Source organism: Necator americanus, chromosome III, assembly GCF_031761385.1.
Source record: "Necator americanus strain Aroian chromosome III, whole genome shotgun sequence".
Classification (NCBI taxonomy): domain Eukaryota; kingdom Metazoa; phylum Nematoda; class Chromadorea; order Rhabditida; family Ancylostomatidae; genus Necator; species Necator americanus.
Window position 1 is genome coordinate 873,797 of NC_087373.1, and position 24,907 is coordinate 898,703.

Here is a 24,907-nt window from a genome sequence, read left to right on the forward strand (position 1 = left end):
CAAGGGTTTCACCACGCTCCAAGCCGCTACGCTCCACCGAAGCGCATCGAGAGAAGCCGCGTACGCAATTGCGTACGTGCTTCATGTCGTTTTGACCCGACTATATTACTAACCGACTTAACCGATGGTGCAACGCATCACCCCAAAAGAACGCGGTTGGGGTGAGTTCACTTGAGGCTTTTTTGCATGCAACGCATTATGGTCGTATCAGATCTCTGAGTGTGCTAAGAATTCCGCTACAAATAAATAAGTACTGTCGAGTTTAATCTTCTAACCAGTGTGTGGACATTTCTGGGTAGATTTTATTTCGAAAGTTCACAAATATTCATGTACAAAGAGAATCTAAATCTTACCAGCCTAGTGTGCCGATATGCCTGATGCACTACTATGTTTACTACATCTAGATCCAGGATTTCCGCCAACCCTTCTTATTTCTTTTCTTCGCCTTTTTTTCGATTGTTCTTATGACAATACTTGTTGGTGCTGCTGTCAGCCTTCCCCTTAATGAGAGATAGTCCGCAAGCGCATGAACATTGTTCAACGCCCCATTGTTTCCAATCCTGTCAAAACTTCTTTTTTCATTTAAGGATTCATCTTTCTTCTTAGGAGACATAATCTTCATTATTGTTTTTCTTAACTTCTTTGGAGAGCTTTTTATGATATTAATTCTTCGAGAAACTGTCCGGTATGACCTCGGAGTTAGGGGGTTCCTGGTGTTTTTGTTCTTGTGCAGTTCAATTTTCCCTGCAACGTTATTCCTTCTGCTCAAGAATGGGTTGTTAGCTTTGGTGGAGATAATGGAGGGGAATTTGTCCTGTGATTCGCCCTCACTTTGAGTGAGATCTTCGATTTCCAATGATTCCTTAAAAACTACTTTCTTTATAGGTTCAATCAGGACTTTGTTGGGCTCGAGAGCGATATCGACATTGCGTTGAATGTCTGCACTCAGAAAACTTCGTTCGTTTTCCTCGTTTTCCTTCAGGTTAATAACCTTATTATCCATTGAACTTTGTTTTCTTCTTACAAATATGGGTTTGATTTTTCTTTTTCTTTTGCGGTTCAGTACAATGTTGTTTGGAATTTCGATTCTAAGTGTGCGATAACCTGCAGCATACGTTTGGTTTTGCATGTCAGATACAAAGGAATCCATTTCAAGAGCTTTAAGGATATTAGCCTTTTTTCGCGCCACAAACGAAGAAAGCCCTGATTTGGATATCTTGAAAGGCAGAGTTCTCCCATAGATTTCATGTACTAGTTTCGCGAGAGCCTTCACAATTGCAGCTACGGTCACCTGTTTGCCGTCGTACGTCAGAATTCCATGTTTCATTCTTTTAATGTCGTCCGGTTTCTCCTTTTCAACTGCTTGTATTTGTAGGATGCCCTCAAGTCGCAATCTACGTATGTTACGAGTTCCACTGAAGCTTTTTCCTTGCGCTTTTAGCAGCAGCTTTGTTGTAGTGCTAGCGGAGTGAAGACGTACACTGATAAACTTAACGGGATCGAGTTTCAGCTCATCTATAATGTATCGTTGCACGCGTTCAATTACATTTACCATCGTCTCCTTCGTAGGTTTCAGGCAGTCATCATTTTCCTCGTCGACATTTACCTCTACCTTTAAAATAGCGTCAGCTATTTCTTCTACTGTGAGTTCTTTGCCTGTGAAAGTCTGTTCGACAAATCGAAGAATCTTCTTCGGCACTTGATTTTTCTCTTCATCAGTACTCTTCTCTTCTTGACAAGGATCCTCAGACTCTATATGTTCAACGAAGAACTTTGAGTGTCGATCTCGCATGAGATAAACGAATGGCTTCTTCCCCAGCTCTTCATTCTTCTCGTATGATTTCTTACTAGAATGCGTAAGAATATCTCGAATGACCGAATCAACGTCAACCGCACCATTATCGTTTTTAGTTGGTCCAGTGTTTTCCCGCTTGATAGAAAAGGAAGATGATGAAGATGACGGAGGTCCGGTTTTTCTTGCTATTCTTGTTTTTCGTTCCTTTTTCCATTCCATTCTCCGCTGTCTAATTACTTTCAAAGCGTTATCGTAGAGATCTGCAAGAACCTCTACATATTTAATTCGTCTCCGAATGATTAATTATGCATGCTTCACCTCTTTCTTTCTGCTTGCCTATGAGACAACTGATTTTTTTTTAAATGAGATGTGATAACAGCTAATTTACACCCCTACCTGTTGTCGATATCCTAGATTTATTTTCTTATCTTTCTTTATCTTTATCTCATCTTCTTAATGTCTTTCATCCCAGCAAAAAGACTTGACTACTGATTTTTTATGAGAATACTTTATGAAAAGTTTTTTTTTTGCTATTGACGACCCAACATCTAGACAGGAGATAACATTGCATCTGTGTTAGGTATTGTTTGTTGTGATTCCTGTCACTGCACGGCCCCTTTCACTGACTATCCAGAACAAAATCACTGTCGCTAACAACGGCACAGCATTTCCAGAGTATCCCACGTATCGTATGCCTAACCCATCTAAGCGTGTTTTCGGATATTCAAAGTTCATTGAATTTTCACGCACTCCTTACCTTCGATTTCCCATATCATTTTTGCGATATCTCTTTGAAATCTAAAATATACTTTTGAGCATACTTGGTATAAAATCATTTTCAACTATTTCAGAGAGAAGATACTATTCACTTTGGACTGTTCAAATGATATGGTTCTTCTTGCACAGAGTATGGTGCCAGACTATTATCCAACTTTTCAGGGATATTCTAGGTAGAAAATTACAAACTTTTACGAAACTAAAAACTCTCTTGGAAAGTACAGCCTTCTACGCATTTCTCACTCACCGATGAACAGTAGAGTTGTCCAAAATACGTAGTTCCTCTGCTAACGTAAGCGTTTGACGGCTGATTCTGACTCGATCCAGGGTTCACGGAGGGTGGTACTGGTGTCGGCTTTATTAATTGACCTGTATGAGGTGTTGAATATATATATATATATATATATATATATATATATATCAGAAAATACAAATACAAAAAGAAAGAAATTACAAAATACTTAGAATTTCCAATTCGGTTATAAACCAATTTGGTCATTTGGGAAATTATGGGTATACTTTTTCGCTTATTGTAACACGTAGTGTACAATATGTTAATGATAAACTTAATTATCTTTTTAACCAGTGAAATTCCATAAATTAATTGCGGCACTTCACCTTTTCTGCGCTGAATCATATCTTTGTCAATCACTGTACACACATATAGAATTAGCAAGAGTATCTTCATGATATCAGATTTACTATTAGGTTAGCCCGCAAGTCTTGCACTAAATTTCACACTTTTCTCAATCAATTGTAGTCTTGTTTATTGTTCATAGATATCAATAAACAAAATAATGACCATCATGATATCAATTCCAGAAGTCTAGAACTCTGTCAGCTGTGGGTCGAGGAAGCAAAATCTCACTTTCCAGGTCTTTCTCATCCTCGATTGCCCTGGTAGATGCAGCTTCAGTGCCCCGAAACAAATGGTAGTCAGATGGAGACAGCTCAGCAGAATAAGCAGGGGCGATAGAATTTCCCAACCAAGCTCGGCAATTTTCAGGCGAGTAAGTTTTTTCACGTGAAGTTGGGGATTGGGGTGCAGTTTTCCTTTCGACTCTTTTGGAGGTGGTTCGCCAGGCGGGAGCCAACTTTTCTGCCGTGTGTGATTAACATACAACATCAAACTCGTCCTCTTCAATGATTTCGCGGAGAAAGCCTACCTGTGTGTGCATAGAAGCATGGACTGACTCGCACTCACTCTTGTCAACAGCTGTGAGGCACTCAATTCGTGGGGGAACCAAATGCAATTTTCTTTAACTCAAAGCGTGAAGGCGTCTGACAATTGTTGTACAGCCGCACCCAAGTGCCGTCGACAGTTCACGTGTAGTGGTATTGGATGTGCCTCTGAGAGCGTCACGCAAAGCTTCATCATTCCACTCAGTCGGGCAACCAGAGAGGGGTGGATCTTAAGCGAAACGTCTTCTGAGTCCAAGCGAAACACCGCTATGAACGGTGGCATAGCATGCGTTGTAGTCTTGCAGGAATTCGTAGTACACGATGGTTCGAACTTGACTTTGGTTTGTTGATGTCATGGTTGAATATCAGTGAAATTCACGCTCTTACAGACCCCTCTGTTGTAAGCTTCTAGAACATTCTACCACATTCAATTGCCAAAGAATTGCAATTCAAGACTTCGAAACTTCTGGATCGAAGATAGATTTTGGTGCAAGATGTTTGCACCAACCTAATATAACACTTGAACTACTGAACATGGACGGGCCAATCGTTACATCAGACTGTTACACAAAAGAAGGTAGTAAAGCTAGGCCATGTTTCAAAAATAATCAAGCTACGCCGACTAGCTGTAGCTCCGTTAACCTTCAGTGAGTAAATGGTGAATAAACATGAGCGACTGTAAATTACTGGAAGTACTAATGGAAATAGAGAGATGGAGGTTGTTTATGATGAACACTTACCGTTTGCTTTGCCAGTGTGATTGCTCGGTTGTGCTTGGCGAGAACCTTTGCATCTGAATAAAAAAGAAATTCCACACTACATTACCAGGATTTTTTTGAAACTGGTGGTTTTTGCTAAGAGTGATTCTTTCAAAGAATGATTTATACCATCTTATTGATAGAACAAAGACCTTAGCAGTAATTAAGGATAGCTTACGACTGAAAAAACAAAGGATGGAGAAAGCCAGGCTGGAATGGACATGCGAGGGGATTCAATGATGTCTGCATTGACATTCTGTTCGAATGAGTCTTCACCTGTAATTCCAATTTGGGCATCTCACTTAGAAGGACCAGTTATTACGCACCGTGTTTATCCCGAGCAGATCTTCGACTGTTATACGACTGTAAGTCACTGTAGGATTTGACCACGTATTAAGTAGCGATGGAAACACGGGAGGCACCACTAGTGGTGGAGTTAAGATGTGGTCTGATTGTTGGCAGGTTGTTGACTGAAAACACAGTCGTATTACTGCAATCACATAGAATTGCTTCAGGTGAGCCGACACTGCGTTTTTAGTAGTACATTATTATCTAGGATGGTACATTACCCAATCAGCAATTCGCGCGCAACAATGCACGTAGAAAAATTGCCACAACCAACAGTATCGGCTTCTTCAGCTCCACCCATGAAAAACTTGCATATCTGCACTTCCGCCAAAATCTCACCACTTGTAGATTGTGAACAACTCTTCCAGCTTAGCAATTGACAGATGTTTTGAGCGAATTGGGTTGAACGAGTACAGATGGGCAAACATGAGCAGTCCCTAATGGGGACTTTCTTAAAGGCATCACCCCACAAATCTGAGGTGGTGCAGATTTCAGGTGGAGTATTCTTATAAGGGATAGTAGATTATGGAGAAGAGGGTGATTCCGTCCATTTCTTTTTAATTGCCGTAAAAAACGCCCCGGAAGATACGGCGTCGAGCGTTCCGGCGCGCTATTTTCTACGAGATCGACTGGAGCGCGCCAGCTGTGTGCACACGCTGCATCTTCCGGGCCAATTAGGAAGAAATAGACAGAATCACCCCCCGCTCCCTAATCTACGACCCCGTATACGAATACCCCACCTGAAATCCGTACCACCTCAGATTCGTGGGGTGATGCCTTTAAAGCTAACTTCTGTCCATGATGAATAATCTCTACGTCGTAGCTAAAAATCATTTCAAATCCTTGTTCTTGTTACGAATTCTGCTCCCATTTAGCCGAAAAAAGTAAGCAAACATCATCGCTCAACAGATACTTTGTCTCTGTTGCTCGCCTGTCTCTCGCCTATTCCTCTTTTGGATGGGACGAATTCTTGAAGAAAAAGAATGTATTTGAAAAAAATACATAACAGCTGTTAGAAATAAGAGGTGAAATCATAAGCAATTATTAGTTATTAATTTGATGCAAGGTCTACAACAATATGCAAAAACCAACCATTTGAGAGTGTGCTATGTTGTGAAGTAAACCATGCCGGTTTGAAGTGTTTACTACGCTTCTAGAGACCGATAGATTTCGGTTGTTACTACAACGCTGAATTTACCCTCTGCTAAGATCTTATGAGATTTAATGTTACATGAAAACGCAAAATCGCTCACCTCTCCTTAAGCGTCCTAAAAAAAAATCGAATACCGCGAATCTGAACTGGTGTGAGACTCCCTGGGAAAAGATAGAGATGGGTTCGTAGATTGCGGTATCCGCGCAAAATTTGACACAAAACAGCGTCTTCAGCACCGTTCTTCTGGACAACGTTGCCCCTTGTGCACGCGCCGCATCCAAGTGCGAGCGGCCGAAGATCAGTGTTGTCTCCTCACCGGCCTATTCGAGCAAAACCTATGAATGGGCTGTTGAGGGTACCGGAAAGTGTGCAGGGGACGTATTCTAACGTTCCTCGTAGGAACTAAAGCAGTTCCGACCCCATTTTTTAATGACGATTATGGAGAGGTGAGCGGAACCACCACGAATCCCGCAATCTACAGCTCTATCTCTAGCTTTTCCCGCAGATCCTCTCACCACGTCAGAGCCTGGTATGCTTCCTTTCAGTTGGTCACTTGTCACTCCTATCTTTAAGAAAAACGTTCAACTTCTAAGTACAAGCAGCTGTTATAAATGCGTGGTTCAAACTACAGGTTACGAAATCTTACAAGAGCAAGACTATTTCTTTAGAAGTCATGGTTTCATTTCTTTAGGTAAACAACTAGAAGATAGCCCTACACTCTCTGACTACAACATTCAGAAAGAATCTACTCTGCATCCTATGCTCCGTCCCGTAAGAAGATGCAGATCTTCGTTAAATCCCTAGCTGGGAAGACCGTTGATATCGAAATTGAAGCTTCAGACACCATCGAAAATGTCAAAGCTAAGATCCAAGACAAAGAGAGAATCCCACTAGATCAGCAGCACCTTATTTCTGCCGATTTGTGGTTCAGTTTGTTGCTAAATTTTTGGAAAAGAACCTCTTTTATGTGATTGTGATGTGAATTAAACTTAAATACTGGAAATCCTTATAGTTAGATATTACAGAAGAGAAAGCTAAATGAGTGAATTGTTGCCTTATTTTTTAATTTCGTAGGGTTTCATGTTTCGCTGACTTAAATTATTACTCAAAGAAAATATTTATTTAGTAGTTATGCTCTCCCAGCCCTCTGTTTTCTTTTTTTTCAAGAAGTTGCAACGGTATTGCTTTAAGAGAATCATTTGCAAAAATTGCCTCGTTCACAGGCCAAAAACTCGAAAGGAGGTCCCTACAGCATTCAAAAAGAGTCAACCCTTCATCCTGTGCTCCTTGTCCGGAGCGGAATTCAGGTATTTGCTGAGACACTTAGTGGGAACACCATAACCTTTGAGGCGTAACAAAAAATGCGTAATAGATATAAAAATCCAGATTTTTACTTCGTAAAACTACCGAACTTCCACGCCGGTACTCGATCAGCTGACGAAAGGTAAAAAGTGATGTGCATCCATCTGCTGACAATCTAATTGCTGTGGTACTGAGTACCACGGACGGATTTTCGGATTTTCCTAACAGAGAATCGGAAAAGGGTGACGAGAGCAAGAGCCACATGTCATAAGGAGGTGGTCATACTCAACTTTTTTTTTTAAATAAACTCGTCCAATATTTGAATAAATGATTGAGGTTGAGTCGAAACTTGTTAGCGAAGATAGCTTAAAATGAGGATACTCAAAAAATCACAAAATGTGACAAAGATCTTATTTTTCATACATCACAACGAAAAACGCCAACCGTCTTCTGTTCACTTGCATAATAAATTTTGTGAATTATTTGCAACGATATTACACTTAATGAAAATAGTATCTCACTCTACAAAACAATGGAAATATGAGATTTATTCGTTTTTCAGACTTTACGTCATTAAATCACGTGGAACGAAGAACATCGTGATAGGAACCGTATAGTCAAAATCATAAAGGTATGTGTAGAGTTACCTGAAGACAACAGCAAGCACAGCACGGAATATGTGTTTAGTTTAGAAGTTTAAAGAATACGTACAATCAATTAATTCCTTCACATGTCGGGTGTTTGAATGTAGAAACAAAAACCGGTAGGTCGAAATGAAGACTACTTCAGACGGCAAGGCGCCGTAATTGGCTTACACTCAACGGCAGATTGATGTCAGTTTTTCCCGCTAGTTTTTGGATTTCGAACAGTTCTCGAGCCATTGTTTTCATACATAGCCTGAAATATTGTATATGAACTAACGACAGTGAGCGAACCTGGATGATCTCTAACATGAAACGATGGACTTTTATTGACTATTTGTTCCAACCATACGCCAATAAACTGTGTTCGATAAGTATTTATGGAAGCGGATGAGATGCCAACGCAGAAGTTCAGAGGACAGGGGCAGACAAGTAGGGTAGTGACCCATGGTTGTTCTGGGGCTTCAAAAAAAGGTGATATGCTAAAGATGTCATACCCCTCTACATGACGGTAGGAAGATTCACGCAACTGCAAACAAACACTACTCTAGAAAAGAAGAGCGAAGCCAACAGTTTACATCGTTTTTTCTCAACTTGTATGAGTACAAGCCGAGTTCCTGAGCAGAAATTAATTAGAAGTGTTTAAGTTTAGAAAAAAAATTGGGAAAATCAGCTCAAGAGAATTAAATCACTTGCAATGACATATAAGTGACTGACGGTTTTTTTTTTGCTGTATCAACGTACCGCTGAATTGGTGTTTTGAATATCGGTGCTTGAATTCTTGCAGATATTGATTCTAGAAATTGGTGCAATCTTTCCTCCTGAAGTAGTTATATACAATCTCTTAAATGACAAAATAAGATAACAAACAATCGCGAATTACATTCTCTTGAGTATCATCTTCGTCATCCATCATTCTCAGCATACAGTAATCGGCATAGATCTGGCCAATCGCTCCCCACCCCTGAAACAACAAAGCATGACCAACTTAAAGTGTTGTTCTTTGCTGTCACTCAGATACCTTACAGATTTTACAGTATATGTTACAATAACATAGTGACAACGAAGTGAAATTCACCAATAAATTGTTTCTATAGCCTTTCCAGATCAGAAATATATATTATTAAGATCTCTACTAACCGCAATCTTATCCGCGCTCTTTTCCATATTTTCAGCTATTGTTCTTAGCCGCAACAAGTCACCCATGGCTATCGCATTCGGGGCCACATCATCGGCGAACAGTCGCAAGGCTGCAACGTAATTGCAGGCCGATAGCGCATGCGAGCATGCGGCTTCGAGATTACCCTGAGCCTTAAAATAGGAAAATTCGAAGTGATCAACGTCATAACTGTGAATCTCTGCACGAAATCGTCGACGTTTGTGAAGCAAACACTTCGTGGTTTTTAAAACTAAAGAATTACATATCTAATAACAAGAAGATTAACATGACAAAGTTGGCATCAACAAGAGAGGAAACGACCGCTGGCAATGCTATGTGATAAGCAATGATAACGCAAACTACCGGTTACCTTTGCCTTCATGAATTTTGCGGCAGAAATCCATGTAGTTGGAACATCACAGATGGCAAGGATTTTCTCATAATCCTGGGAACTAGCAGTAAATGACATTCGATCCAGAACCTCTCGTATCGCTATCGAACGACTAAACATTAGCACTTTACCACAAACTTTCAGCACCAGTCATGCTTACCACTGATCATGACTAATATGGCTTAGGACGAATATTGCTAGATGCCATAGTTCCGTTGCCGTCAGTTGGGCTGCATACAGCATATGAAGCCGTTGTTCAGCAGCTGGTGACATTGTATGGTGGCCAAGCGCTCGCAAAAGAGACCACAAGTGCCAACTAAAACTCCATTAAAAAAAGGAGCAAATTTGGAAATAAAACAACTACCTTAAATGAGCATCCAATGGATTCGGCGTAAGCATGGCAGCAGCATCCAAAACAGCTTCAATCTGATGACTTGGAGAGCATGCCAGTTTGATCAGCTAGATAGTACGTTTTGATGCAAGTGAGACAGGAGTATTTTGTTAGTATAGCAACAATCACTAGCTACTACCTGTTCAAACACATGCGATTCTGGGGATGCTGCTCTACCAGCTGTAACATCATTCGAGAAAGACTCAATGGCATCTTCCAGGAAACTGCCCCGATTAATCCACCATAAGTGAATGCCAAATGCCTGGATTGTCATAATTGACAAGATGAAGTGTTCTGTTTGGGACAAAAAGGGCTCACCTGCCGCCAATCCAAACCTTCCAGACAATTCAACTTTATCGTTTTTCCTTTACGACGAAGCTCCGTGTGAGATTTCCCAGCTAACACGAGATAAACTTTGATCAGATCATCATCCATTGTTCCAAGATCTCCGTTCATTTCCCACATTTCAACCTACAAACTTCTTAGTTGGTTCGTCATATCTATCGAAGATAAGAATAATCCATTCGAAGAAAATGGCTGCTGAGAAATTCCATAATTTCTTGTGATTTTGATGGAAGAATAACTATACTTGGTTATCTGTTTACATCACAGAAAAAAAACTATTTGCCACCTGTAGAGCAGCAATTCGTTCGGAATACATAGAACAGTTTGAACCAACACACACCATATTCGCACAGTCCTGCCTTCCAATCTGCTCAGTCGATAACGTCGTTGAGATTATCACTGATAGCAGGATCATTCCCCCTTCAGCAGCAACTCGAACGGCTTCTTCAGCATTGCCAGTGCACAACAACGACCATATTTGAGTTGCGGAAGCTACAATGACGCTGTGAAAGCGTAAAAGTTGTGAAACTTGAATCGATCCCACCTATACTTCCGATGTTCTTCTTTGATAGACTTGCGACCTCCTCGCGAAGCCAATTACCCACATCGTGTGTACGCTGCCATTGCCAACTGCCTTCAACGTTAATGACTATTTTGTACCCATTTACAAAACGTAATTCGATACCTGTTTTATCAGCAGGAAAAAGAGCCCGACAAAGCTTCCAAATTCTTTCTTGCACTGTGCATTCACCTTGACACGAAAGCATAAGTTAAGCTGGATCTAATTGAAAACATACAAAGTTCTTCTTAAACTTCAGTTGTTTTACACCAGAAAATTCTTAGAACTCTTAAATTTACTCTTCTTAAAAGACTATTTGTCCTCTCTTCCTCTTTTAAATATCGTAAACTATTTAACATCAGTTGACAATTCTCTGATTTCTTCAACGAAATTATACAAATATTAGTAGAGTGAAGTTGCACTCTGCTTGATTCAGTAGCTGGTTTTCTAAGACTTCTGTTTCTTTTCAACAGTGATGAAAAATGTTTTGTCTTAAAGGCATCACCCCACGAATCTGAGGTGGTGCGGATTTCAGGTGGAGTATTCGTATACGGGATGGGAGACTACGGAGAGGGAGGTAATTCCGTCCATTTCTTCCTAATTGCCGTAAAAAAAGGCCCGGAAGATACGGCTTCATTCGTTTTGGCGCACTATTTTGTACAAGAGGTTCGATTGGAGCGCGCCAGTCTTGTGCGGCGCCGCATCTTCCGGGCCGTTTTTTACGGCAATTAGCAAGAAATGGACGGAATCACATCCCTCTCCGTAGTCTCCCATCCCGTATACGAATACTCCACCTGAAATCTGCACCACCCCAGATTCGTGGGGTGATGCCTTTAACGTTTCCTTCCTATACTGACTAATTTCACATTTGATGTCTGGAAATGAAAAGAGGAACAAACTCTGTGTAGCTGTAGCCAAAAAAGAGTCGAGTAACTGTGCCGACGAATCCTCAGCCGGTTTCACCCGCGGGGCTGTGGTCTGACCTTCAATTTCGTAGTGTCGAACTCGAGCACTGGTTGACGAATTACGACGTATTGATCGGGATAATCGAACATTGTGCTCGAGCATATCAACAATTAATTGCTAAAATACACACGCTCTGTATCACTTACATCTAGATTAAAATTTAAAAAGAAGTAAACACCTTTGGCACGTTACTATCATACTGAAGAGTGCAGATCCGTGCCTCGGTTGAGTTAGGTTGCACAATGAATGCGAACTGACCCCCTGAACTATCACAACTGGTAGTAGATTAGTCATTTCCGGGTGTCAAACGTCAATGTTGCGACAAAATTAGCAATAATCCTTATGCCTAGCTCATTTAGCAAGACATATCATGTTGTATTCCTTCTTTCACTATAATATCTACGCAAACGACGAGCTTAGCCACTATACTTTTGGCATAATCTCTAATGTGAAAAAGCAACACGTACTTAAAAAAATTTCACAATGAATTTACAGATGAAACCAGTGAATTATATTAAGAGAACTATGAGAAACTTTGAAGCTTTTTGCCTTTCAAATACAAAACTTCATCATAACGACTTCACGGATCGCCGTGAATTGTTGAGGAAACTTTTCACGTTAGGTTTTTTCACACCTGTCCTTTCTTTTGATTTCTAGGGGGAACTGAACGTGAGCATGCACCCTTACTCCTGTATATTCGCGGAGAGATCTCAAACAACATTAATTTTTTGAGGTCCCATAATCACGGCACCATCATCCCGGGGTCCCGCAATCTACATCCTCATCTCTACTTTTTTCAAGCGAATTCCCTCACCATGTCAGGTTCGTGATATACACCCCTTGAGTGAAAAAAAGTAAAAAAAAAGCTGCCCAAAAAATCCCCCAAACTAGGTCACCGGCGAAGCTGGAATGCTAAGTCATGGTATTGCCAGAAGAGTGCACGTTCAAGCTGCTAGCAGAATTAAACCACCAAGTTGAATCAAAAAACGCAGGTCGCTTGGCGGGGAATCGTCATCGGCGGTGAGTCGTGTCGGAGTAACTTTTAATGGCATCGACAGCTGCATCGCATTCAGTTAAAGGCATCACCCCACGAATCTGCCGTGCTATGGATTTTTGTTGGAGTATAGTATATATACCTATATCGGATAGTAGATTATGAATACAGGGGTGGTTCCGCTCGTCTCTCCCTGGATCAGCCCACTTCGTAATGCGGTTCCTTACGACGTCTTTCATCGCAACGCGCCACCCTTGCGCTCCGCCCCCGTCTGCGTTTCTACGAATGAAATGAATTGCCTTTTGGGGCGTCCGAATGGATTTTCGAAAATCGCTGGCGGGGGCGCGGCGCAAGGATGGCGCGTTGCAATAGAGGACGTGGTAAGGAAAAGCATTCTGAAGCAGTTTGTTTACAGTGATACAGGAAGAGATGAGCGGAACCACCCGTGCATTCATAATCTATGACCCGATATAGGTATACTCCAACGAAATTCCATGCCACGCTATATTCGTGGGATGATGCCTTCAAACTGAAGTACAGGTCCGCACATCGCCCTTCGTTATCGTATTCACGAGCACCACTAAACTTGTCCTTTTCTCGTTCGTGGCGTCCAACTTTGCCGTGCCGAACCTCCCCATTGATAAACATTAACTGTTAAGAGCACGTGCATTTCATCAGTGGTAATGGAGAGGCAGTCCAGACTCAAGCCCTTTTGCCGTGGTGACGAATTTTAGACAGCCGAAAAAAAACCTTTTGAGACGATATATTATCGTTTATGGCGTTTGCTGCAGCAGTTAGCGATGTTTGCATGCAGCATTGTGACTGCCATTCTTGTTACTTTTTATTGTGTCACATTCATTATATCTTCATTCTAGAATTTCTCGTTTTCAGTAACATGCAAGAACAGTGAGCGGAATGATAGCTGGCAAGAACAGGTGAGAGAAACACTGCGTCACTAAGGAAAATGATAGGAAAGGAAATTTCTCTCGTGAATTTGTAGAATACAAAATTAACAGTTAACAATAGTGGATGTTTAACAATAGCGGCTTAGTGGCAGTTCAATAGTTCGCTCACCTTGGCTCCAGCTAATCCTACAAGAAGAACCAGAAGCACTTGCTATGTTCATCACTCTGCTCTTCCTGTAGCCTATGCCCTTTCTAGCCTAAATACCTTTGAATAGTGTAGCGACTTTAAGCGTGATCAGAGTAAGTGTAAATCCACCTCTACGCCGCCTCTGAAAATATTTGCAGGTTCTGTACACTTCAGGTTAATCCGGTGAACAGGTCTCGTAGACATTGTCGACAATTCAAGAAGACGTCTTAAGCAGGTGATTATATTGCAACATTCTACAAAGAGGAACCAAAAACAAACTCTAGAATGGAGAAAGGAAAATCTCACTTGCTTTCTTCGTACACATAGTCTAGCACATCTTCAATTTTGGGCTTCTTCTCGGGGACCTCAAATACCTCATTATTGACATACAGCTCAGTAACAGCAAACTATTTCGCTTTATTTAAGAATGAAATCGGTTGCACCTCATCCCTCCAGTTCGCAATATCGTAATCATCATAAGAAGACTCGTTATCATAATCCTCATTCTTTCTGCCCCCAAGTCCTTTGACCTGCTGGAAATTGGTGATGAGGTTCGAATTATGGTTATTACATCGTGAAACAGAAAATGAAAAAGTAAGAGAATATTTTTGCAACTGAATTGAAGAATTTTACATATTTATGCTATATAAAAAAAGAAAAACAGAGTACGCTTAGAATAGTACAGCTAAAATTGAGGCATACAACAACAAAAAAATAATATTAGCAAGAAATAACCTTCAATTCTACTGTTGGTGGTCCGACATTCGGTTCGCCAAAATCCGAACTGACATCCTCCTTAACATAATATACAATACTTAAAGAGTGGAAAAAAAATTCTGGTGTTGTTTCCAACTATTGAGCTAGCATTGTAATTAGACAGTTTTGCTTCTGAGAAAGAGATATGCCAATTCATAAGGACTCTCAAAATAGCTACACATCCAATAGATCTATAGTAGAGTCAAAACGACATGAATCACACTTTAATTTCGTACGCGTCTTCTCTCGAGGCAGTGCGGTGCGGGCACCCTTGTTGGCAACACCCATCACTGCAGTTTGCGACGGTCTCATCTCGGCTTCAACTGCTGCCTCCACCGCGCCGTTTCGAGCGGGTACGCAAATGCATCGCAACTACACTCGCGATTCATGTTGTTTTGTTCCGACATATACTATGACATATGTATATGCATATGCATATACATATGCTTCCTTCTTCCTTCAAATCGTTCTAAATATCCATATATAATTCATTCATTATTCATAATCCATTATAATAAAGCGCGAAAGTGTAAAACAACTATGAAGAAGAGCAAGAATGCGCAACAATTAAAAAGAATAAAACAAAATCTAAATTTGTAAGAAAACATTTAGTCATGAATGTATAATCAGTTGTAAATGGGGTAGCTCTTCCCTACAATTAATTGATGATCCAATTCTCTTAATTTGCATTCCTTTCTAAATTGTACGTTTCTATACAAGCTGTACAGTCTACCTGCTCTCTCACCGAAGCACCTCGGATTTGGAACACCTTTGCACGCTGAACATGTGATTGTAACTGGTGCTCCTCTATGGATACGTCCATCTCATGCGCTGAGGTCTCCTGAGGAGCGCTGGGTTTCTTTCCGTTTGACGCAACGTCCACATCTCCTTCGTCATCATCATCCTTAATAATTCATCAGTTGTGCTACTCATATAATTCATATATTATGGCAAAGATACCCCAATTCATTGTACTGGTGTGTGTAATAAAAATTCTTTATGCCAAAAACTCCAACTAGCACAACCTCGAGGCAAAGAAATAAATAAAATGGGTTTCACGGTCTTTCTTATCGAGAGGTGGTCAGGTGTTTCTGAAAGTGCGTAAAAAAAATCAGCTCAAAGAAAGCAGTGCGTCAAAGTCGGAATTATTGTCCTAAGCTACCACTCTTTTCCGAACAGCGTTAGTATAGAATTACGATCGTGCATGTCCCTGCCGCTGGAAGGTTTGCGCAGAAGCATGAATTACAAAACCGTTTCAGATTTAGTAGTCCCGTTCGAAACTTATGAAACCATGTTGGCTCCCTATCAATTCATTCGGGAAATACCCAATTTTAATTGAGCTAACCACGGAGATCGTATGGTGGGAGGAGGTATCTTCTTATTTTTGGATTTTTTCTTAAGTTGCTATAAAAAAAGAAGTCTCGGGCGTAAAAACTCATTTGAGATGCGTCAACGCGTTTTGAGTGAAATTCAGAATCGTTGAGGTTTTATGAACGCGTGTTGACCAATACAATGACTTGCGAGAGCTAGTCGATGAAAGCTTCGTTTGCACTAAGGCATTTTCGAATCATCGATCCTGCAGTTACAGCCCACAGCCGAACCGCATTCCCACTACGCTACACTCTCCCAAACTAGTAGTACCTTCACATAATAACACAGGTCATTTAAATAGGGGAAAAAAATCCGATCCCTGGACCACTTTTAGATCTTGAGAGAGCAATATACAGCTGGATGTATATCCTCTGGGTCCTTTGAAGAAAACCTAACTTTTCAAAAACATTGATAACGACTTTTGTTGGTTGTCAAAGCAACAACGTTCATTGAAAGTGCTTCAATTTGAATGGGTAGCCCTCCCAACAAGTCAATAAACCGTTCATCCGTCTCAGACAGTTCAAACCGATCAGCCACAAAATTCTACGGCGGTGTTCGTGACATCTCTTGAGACCACAACTGATTAGAGAATGCTTATTCTGGCCAAAAAGGACTCGGACGCAGGAGCGGAAATATCAACTCTATGAGAAACATTGCCGCCAGGCCGTAATAATTATAGAAATGACCTAGAGAGTTCTTCCAGAAAGTACGCAAAAATTTAAAAAAAGTTGCAAGAAAGCCGAAAAATCAATTTTTCGCCCGAGATGATTATCATTCCTGACTGGCGTATGAAGAAAAACCAGCTAGCAAGGCCAAACACAAACCAGAAAGAAGATGCATTGAAACCAACTAATCGATATTTCAGCTTAAAACTGTTGTCATATTTGTAACCAGTGTGCGCTGAAGCATTAATAGTCAAAGTCTCATTAAGCCTGAGAAAGGAGAATACAAAAGTCAACAAATCGATAACATCAATATTACTGCTCTGATTGATTGTTTTTCGCGCATTCTGGAGCCCCAACTGCTTGTCTATTTGAGTATGTCCAGCGCGTCTACGTATTTGAGTAAGGTGGGAAAGACATAAAACCCAGTAAATCGATAAGATTGATCGAAAACGGCATCATGGGTAGCAAAGATAATTAACAGGTAGATTTAATTTCAATACAAAGTCTGGCTTTAAAAATTTCGCTTTGAAGCACCACTGGCAAAACACCAATCAGGCTTTACGTACTTCGAATCTTAATGTCGACAGGTGTAGACTACTACTTTTGGGGTTTTAAATGAAAAGACCCAATCCAACTAGAGCTATTTCGATAAACAACAATCTGCAAGGTAATGTGCCTGCCTCAACTTTTAATATGGAGAGGTGTTTACTATAACTAGTAAAATGTAGTTCAGCAGATCAAGCTCTCCTCACCGGTAGCCCATACTTGCTGAAGTGTTCCACGCGAAACACCCAGCTTCCTGTCGACGGGCGGTAGTCCTTGAACGTGGCGCCCATTCGTGCTGTCACCTTTTCAAGACGATCACGCCAGCCAAGATCGATCAGTTTCAGTGGATCCTAAGCAAATGTACCATTCCAAACATTGCTAAAAATTTCGCCTGCACTTACCCTAACTTCTTCCTTTGTCGCTCTATCTACGTGCCAAACTCTTTCAAGCGTCACTTCTGCTGGACGATTGAGACCTTCCCCTAGCGGTGGCTTCTTCGACTCATCCGGATAAACGGTAACTTCTTTGTGGCGGAATACAACAATCTAAAAGTTCAAAAATAACAGGCGGTTCAGAAACGGGGAATAAGAAAAGAAACAGAAAAAAAAAGTTGGAAGAGGACGGAAAACTGAAACCAATGGAAGGGTACTAGCGTGTCTGTCGTCAATACTACTATAATTACTTTTCGTTTTGTATTACCGATCTTTTTTCTTCAAACTTCTATGTATTTGTCAAAGTTTCTTTTTCATTTTGTGTTCGCTTTTTTAGCATCTAGAAGATATCCAGAAATAAACTTATCTCTTCTTTCTTTTCTTTCACATTTTTCGTTTCCACTCCAACTGCAGAAAAAAACGTACAATAAAAGACAAAAGGCATAGAATTTCCCAAATATCTAATAGAAAATAAGATTTGCATTATACAAGCGGTCCCTCCGGAACTGTCTTTTCCAGTCGAGTTGCCAAAAACTCACTTCATCCAATGTCACATCTTCTAATTCGATACGACCTGGCCAAAACACACTACCATATGTCGCTCTTCCAACGGTGAGGCCATTGTTCAAAATTACTTTTCCATTGACCACCTGTGAAAGTTTATTAACACCAAAATTATAGGGAGAACTTCAAATTTTACCATCTCTTTCATTGCATTGATTGTCGGTTCAGTGAAATAATCCGGTGAGTTCAACTGCACGATTGGTTTCGATGTTGATGATGTTACAACTCTTGGCGAAGCCGCAACCTCAGCAAATGCAGCCGACGTTACTGACGTCGTGGTTTTTGCAGTGGAAGCTGTGGACTTGCTCGATATCAGCAATGAATCTTCACAAGCACTTCCGTCGAGCACTAAACGAGGCACTTCTTCTCTAGCTCGTCGGGCCTCACCTCGTTGAAGCACTCCCGTTCTTGGATCTGTTTCAGGGCTAAAAATGTTACTTCTGCAAGGTCAAGCAATTGCTGAAGCACTCTCAAAAAACCTGTAAGTTCCATTGTTTTCCAGTGCTGCTACATCAGTAGTCGTCGGCAGCTCGTCAGGATCACGTGGGCCCCTATCCACTTCAAAATTGTCTCGAGAATTAATTACTTGCACAACCGTGGATAAATCCAGATGTTTCAAGTTTCCACGGCGTCCCGAGTTGGGGGGTTTGTTCGCAACTCCGGTTAATGATGTTTCAATGGCAGAATCTACAGTCCTGAACCAGTTAAATGACATTTACGTCTGCGCAGCATATAAAAACTATATACCACATAAATACACATACTTATTAATTAAGCTCCCATTTAGACTTCTACTTGCCATAGAGGTAGTGCTGTTCAACGATTTCGTGCGGATTCCTTTACCAAGCGTAGGCGGAGCAACATGTGATGTATAGTTTAGATCTCTTCCAGGCATTACAGAGGTGCGGATACCAGGGGACGAAATGCCGGTGTCAGCCACCTGCAAGTAAATGTTTCTTTTTGGATATAGTCGGGTCGAAACGACATGAACCACAGTGCAGTTGCGTAAGTGGTTGCATCCGAAGCGGTGCGGTGTAGCGTAGCGGTTAGGATCAAATAAACACCCCTGTTACCACCGTTCACTGCTGCAATTCGCGATGGTCCCACCTCGATTTCAACCGCTATCTCCACCGCGCCGCTGTTCGCCGCTTACGCAGCTACACCGTGTTTCATTTCGTCTTCACTCTACTATAGAGAATATACTTAATGTTTTCTTGTTTTTTAAATACCTTTTTTGTTTTATCTTTTAAAGAAATATGCAGAAAAAACACTGAAACATTGAAAATCACCTTAGGCGGCACAACTGGTAAAAATGAACTCTTCACATTTATCAAGGATCCGTCCAGAGACGGCGATCCAGCGATTCTATTCGTTGCGGAAATGTTTAGTGGTGAGGATGCTGCGCTTTTAGCTGCTAAGAACTTCAGTTGTCTTTGAGCACTAAAAATAAAGAGTTCAGAAAGAACTGTTGCTACAAAATATTCCAAAAAAGTAATGACTAAATCCTCGCCTAATAGGATTCGGCAGTTCATCCGTGTCCTTGACGTTCGCCAATTTCAGCAAGGGCGAGTCCCCGTAAGGGCTCGCTGCTATTTGAGCGTCCAACAGTGCCATTTGAACCTGAATTCATGTGTATTCAATTGATGTTAGCCCATTCTGGACAAAAACTATAGTCGAACCGAGCCTCCCACATTTCTCCGCATTCTGAACTAAAAAAAATTATGAACAAAAATAATGGAAAGTGACAGAAAATCGGGAACAGCGTGCAACCGTGCAACGCGACAAAGGAATAAAAAAATCTTGGTTGTTTTGATTTTGTGGATGTGTTGATTATTACCACTGAGAACTCAGAGTAAGTCACAAGGAATAAAAATCTTGCAAAGTACAATACCGCTCATTACATTGATATATTTCTCTGTAATATTACTATATCCGCAAAACTTGCTGACCTTCCGGAGTTATCAAAACCAAAACCCTCTAAAAACTAAACTTCCTCTGGAAGGGGTTATCTGTGAAGTGACATGTTAGGAAAAAGTGTGTACTTCATCAGATATCTGAGTACAGCAACCATGGATGTGTGAGCACACATTTCATTTGTTCAAAAAGCTTGCTCATCCAGCGCATGTAATACGCCCGAAAACCACTCCAGGTGTCGAGTTCAGATTTCACCTCAAACATTCTGAAGCGGCCCGTTTTGGAACGGCGTTACTCCTTTCGCGACAAAACTACAAATATGAAAGGCAAAAAGTAAAATGAAGTGGATGAGGTTCCGTATTGTCATTGAAAAAAAATAAAAAGTAGAATATTAAACGTTACTAAACGTTACCAAAGGCCAACTAAACAGATTCCACAATTAGAAACACTACGTAATCAACTGCAGAACTTTTTTTTTCTTATTTTCTGCAGCACAAGTCACCTGGAACTCTCTCTGTGTTCTCAACATGTTTTTATCAACATTTAGAACTGAATGAGTGAACAAAAGTGTCAATGACGTTTTCACCATCAGGCTAAATGTAATCCATTCACCTGGGCCTGATTAACATCAGATCCGAGCACAATGGGCGCAGCTGCTGGTACTTGTATAGTTGTGGGAGCTGTTGCACCGAAACCTAAAATGAAGATACACTGAGTACTGAGAGCAATGAATCACTTAAAATGTGTTATCCTTTAAGAAATAAAACTAAACTAAGGATGAAACACTAAGCAGCTCAGAGGAACGTTGTTCGTATGTTGGTTTCCTTTTGCTAGTAACTAAACTTCGGTACGCAGTCCGCAAATATCACATCGAGACGTTGAAATGTGTTATCCTTTAAGAGACGCCAAAGGCCACAATGTGCCGTTAAGCAAATTTTACTACACATACTCGTAGAAACGCGTTCTAGCATATCAATTCGAAAGCGGTCCAATTTACGATATTCCTTTTTGTCAGCTCCACGGAAGAAGTTGAGTTGCATTGGATTAGATTCCAGGATTTATAAACAGAGATTCGCATTCTCGCTGTTCTATTTGCAAACTGCATGCCGAATGTCATCTATCAGTGGAAGTTAGCTAACGTCAAAAATTTCATCGAACGCTGTTTTTCACTAACAATAATAGTAAAGTGCTGCATATAAAAAGACAGATGAGCGAACCGGCCACTGTAGTTCCTTGTTGGTTTCCAGTACTCGAGGCAAACAAAGAAGGTTGCGCAGTTTGATTACTACCAAACAGTCCTGTTCCTTGCTGAGAATTTTGACTGCCAAAGATGGAACCTAAAATGAGAGAATGCGGATGAGAGAAGGATGAAAGCAGCACACATTTTTCTCTCCAGTATGCTTGAGTTTCCTCACCTTAATTTAAACTGTGACAATAGCAAGCATACTCGTTAAAAACTGATTCTATAAGTCCTCTAAGAATGAAGCCGCTTTAGAAGACAGTGATAAAAGCACAAAATGAAACGAAATCGAAGTATCTCGTTTCAAACGCAAACCGCTCAATGGTATCCCCTACTAATTAAAGCATGAGGACCAACAAAAAACCGAATATCTCAGATCAATAAAATTACGGCGTTAGCTAAAAACCATATTCTTCATGGCCGCTCACCAGTGGCATTTGTGTTGCCACCAAACAATCCGCCTGGTTTCTGCGTACTACCAAAGAGTCCGCCACCAGAAGCAGCTTGGCCTGAAAAAAATGTGCTTTCAGAGGTTAAAAAACACCAAAAAATCTCTGGAACAAGAATGACGGAACTGGCGAATAACTTAGAGACAAAACGTTCTCAGTATATGGCGGAGGAGTCGACGTACGTACGAAAAAAAAGTATACCAAACAACTACAGTCGTTGTCAAACGTGCTCTATCGGGTTGACGCATTGCGCTTTCGCTGAAGGTATCTGCCTCTCAAGCACCTCGGAGCTGTTTTCGTTTTTTTTTTCTCATGGTTCTACACACTCTACCTCTTTTTCCTTTTTTTCGTGTTTCAGTTTTTGCCAAGGCATCCTCAAAGATTTTTCCTGTAATTGTGATTGTGTAATTCACAGCAAACTTCTCTTTTTTGAACTTTCTAGCTTCTTTGAAAAAAAAAAAACACTACAATTAACACTAATTCAGCACAATTACAAAAAAATCATTCGTTTCAAACTAAAATCATAGAGCTGGTCTCACATAAAACTATAAGACTAGCGGAAAATGACTTTGCTGAGACTAAATAATCCTAGGCGTGTACTATTAAACGAAAAAAGAGAGAAATTATAGAAAACAAAAAAGAGAGCTCCGAGGGGGCTGTGGCACTGTGTTAAGACGTCCCAGCGCTCATTTCCAACAAGAACGCAACGAGTCAATCTCCAGCCGTAAAATATAAGGATAAATTAGTACCAAACGTCGTGTTAGAAGATCCTCCAAATGTGAAGTTGCTAGTTCCAGCCGGTTTCCCGAACAAACTTCCAGTGCTGGTAGTTGTATTCGATCCAAACAAACCTCCAGTCGACGAAGTTGCAGTTTGGCCGAATGGTGAAGATGTCTTAACGTAAAAAATTGGGACAGTCATTCAACAACATTTGAGACCACTCTAACAGTGTTAGTGGTGCTTCCGAAACTAAACGCGCTCGTTGTGGTTGGTACCGATCCAAAAGTAGAGCCACCGAACAGCGAAGTGGTTTGTGGGTTCGAACTGAACGTCTGAAACATTCGTTGTATCCCGCCTATACGATAACTTCAACAAAAAAAGCTGTTTATTCCTACCGAGGCACCAGCAGTATTTCCAAAAAGACTTCCTCCAGTCGAACCAAAAGTCGAAGCACTTGATGTTGCTGGAGAACCGAAAATACTACCCGTTGGCTTGCTACCAAACAAAGAGGAACCCTAAATTGATAAAGTGTGGAAAGGTCATAAGCTAAAAACAACCAGGGATCGTCAATACTTGTGTTGCGTTATTGTTTTGTCCAAACAAAGATGTGCCTTGATTTGAAGACCCGAATGGAGATGTTGTTGCTGGAAGAAACTACTGCTTGAATACTTCATTTGAGTTATGTGCATTATAATAATATCAAATTTTACCAAGAGTAGGAGCTAAGCAATTTTCAACACAACGCAAATTGTATTATATATTTGTATTATACATATACTATAATAGATAAGTACAATTAGAAAAGAATAAAAAAGGTTCCACTTTGACAAATGATGGCAGTCAATATTTTTGACCATGCCCTCTTACAAACAAATTGAAAAAAAACTGTACCGTCCAGAAGTAAATTGCGAATAATATACCTGATGATGACCCGAACAGCGACGGTTTTGCTGATGATGTGCTGCCAAATATGCTTGTACCAGCCGCAGAGGTCGTTGAGCTGCCAAACAGACCGCCACCGGCAGTTGGTGCTTTTCGATTCGCAATGTAGTCGTCGATACGTAATTCCTGTGAGTGACAAATGAGAAAGTAAACACATACTAGCTTCTTCAAAACCTTAGCTGTACACAAGTAACTCAGCAAAGAAAAGAAGTATATTATGAGAATGGAGCCATACCACAGAGGTGCAATTTTGCCCTGGACTCTAAAAAGAGTTAATACTGAACCTGTCTCTACGTATGTTTTTCTTTTTTTTCTATTGTTTTCCATGTTCTCTATCTCCCCTTCTCAACAGCGCCCTCTTGTATTAAGTGCGTGCTACGTTTTAGAAATAATAAAAACATATACATTGAATTCAAACATTGTAATATTCCCAACATCACAATGAAACTACTGAAACTAGATAAACGCAACTGGGCAAATTCTTTGTTATAAAATTACAAATGTTAAGGCATGAAACTAAACATGTATAGGAGCACTGAACTGTACCAGAAAGAAGCACAAACCTCAAGACTTTTCCCTTCATAGGCTTTCATAGCAGTAATGCACATATGTTTAGTACTGATTGTCGTTTGCGATCCATTCTTCATCATGGTGTCCGAAGAAATGAGCGGCTCAAATTTGACTGTCGTGCCATTAACGGAAGAAGTGGCAGCTAAACTTAGTTTGATTAAATCCCTGCTCACACATTACAAACTAGACCAAAAACCAAAATATAGGAACTGCAATCTTCGTCCAGGCAAAACCTGTTGCTGTTGCAGCAAGAATCGAGAGAAATAACTAGAAGATACTCACATCCAAAGAGTCCACCTCCAGCGGACGTTGCTGAACTACCGAACAGTGAGCCACCTCCTGAGGCGGACGAACTCCCAAACAACGATGGCTTGGATTGACCAAAAAGTGAAGTACCAGTATTTGATGCAGGTTGTGATGAACCTTGAAAATAATAATTCCCACATTATCGGGACACTTAAAACACTAAAAATGCAGAAGCATAACTTGCCAAAAATAGAGGTGCCAGTTGATGCTGTGTTTTGACCAAAAAGGTTTGTTGTTGACTTCTGCCCGAACAGTGAACCTTGGGCAGGTGAATTTTGTTGCCCGAATAGATTCGTTGTTGGCTTGTTCTGACCGAAGAGGGAACCTTTAAAAAATTGAAATTCCAATTTCCAACATTGTTATTTGTGAATATCCTCTACTAAGATCAAGCAGAAACCGAAAAAAAAACAACCAGGAATGAGAAATACGAACTGAGAAGAAAGCAATTACCTCCGGAACTACCGAAAGTGGAGCCCGTCGATCCAAAAGTTGACTTTCCGAACATTATCTATTCGGATGGCTCTTGCTCACAACCTCCTGAAAACAGGGTTGCTTGTCGCAAAATCACAGCAAACAGCAG

General features: G+C 40.7%; 1 protein-coding gene across 4 annotated transcripts; it reads right to left on the reverse strand.

The window, feature by feature from the left end:
- Positions 1-400: 400 nt before the first annotated feature.
- On the reverse strand, positions 401-24,832 carry RB195_008237 (uncharacterized protein; the record flags this gene model as incomplete). 4 transcript variants are annotated; one of them, XM_064194647.1, is made up of 50 exons in its annotated part: positions 401-2,055; positions 2,553-2,593; positions 2,665-2,741; positions 2,820-2,941; positions 4,495-4,547; positions 4,691-4,782; positions 4,839-4,982; positions 5,953-6,013; positions 7,926-7,962; positions 8,027-8,039; positions 8,131-8,212; positions 8,701-8,777; positions 8,840-8,920; positions 9,097-9,267; positions 9,486-9,618; positions 9,667-9,822; positions 9,871-9,965; positions 10,037-10,159; positions 10,216-10,368; positions 10,583-10,734; positions 10,787-10,876; positions 10,928-10,993; positions 11,701-11,884; positions 11,946-12,028; positions 13,836-13,923; positions 13,983-14,079; positions 14,160-14,218; positions 14,297-14,386; positions 14,589-14,648; positions 15,343-15,513; positions 17,398-17,541; positions 17,593-17,736; positions 18,162-18,272; positions 18,323-18,611; positions 18,666-18,881; positions 18,951-19,126; positions 19,476-19,626; positions 19,697-19,806; positions 20,713-20,795; positions 21,318-21,437; positions 21,769-21,849; positions 22,539-22,683; positions 22,737-22,841; positions 22,905-23,024; positions 23,083-23,153; positions 23,430-23,577; positions 24,015-24,163; positions 24,304-24,444; positions 24,512-24,652; positions 24,778-24,832. In XM_064194647.1, the coding sequence occupies 50 exons, from the start codon at positions 24,830-24,832 to the stop codon at positions 401-403; spliced, it is 7,206 nt and encodes a 2,401-aa protein (XP_064045790.1). The 4 variants fall into 4 exon arrangements, with proteins under 4 accessions (XP_064045790.1, XP_064045791.1, XP_064045792.1 ...); XM_064194646.1 differs by having other exon boundaries at positions 4,691-4,788; XM_013437985.2 differs by lacking the exons at positions 401-2,055; positions 2,553-2,593; positions 2,665-2,741; ... (5 more) ...; positions 7,926-7,962; positions 8,027-8,039 and having other exon boundaries at positions 8,101-8,212.
- Between the last annotated feature and the right edge of the window lie 75 nt (positions 24,833-24,907).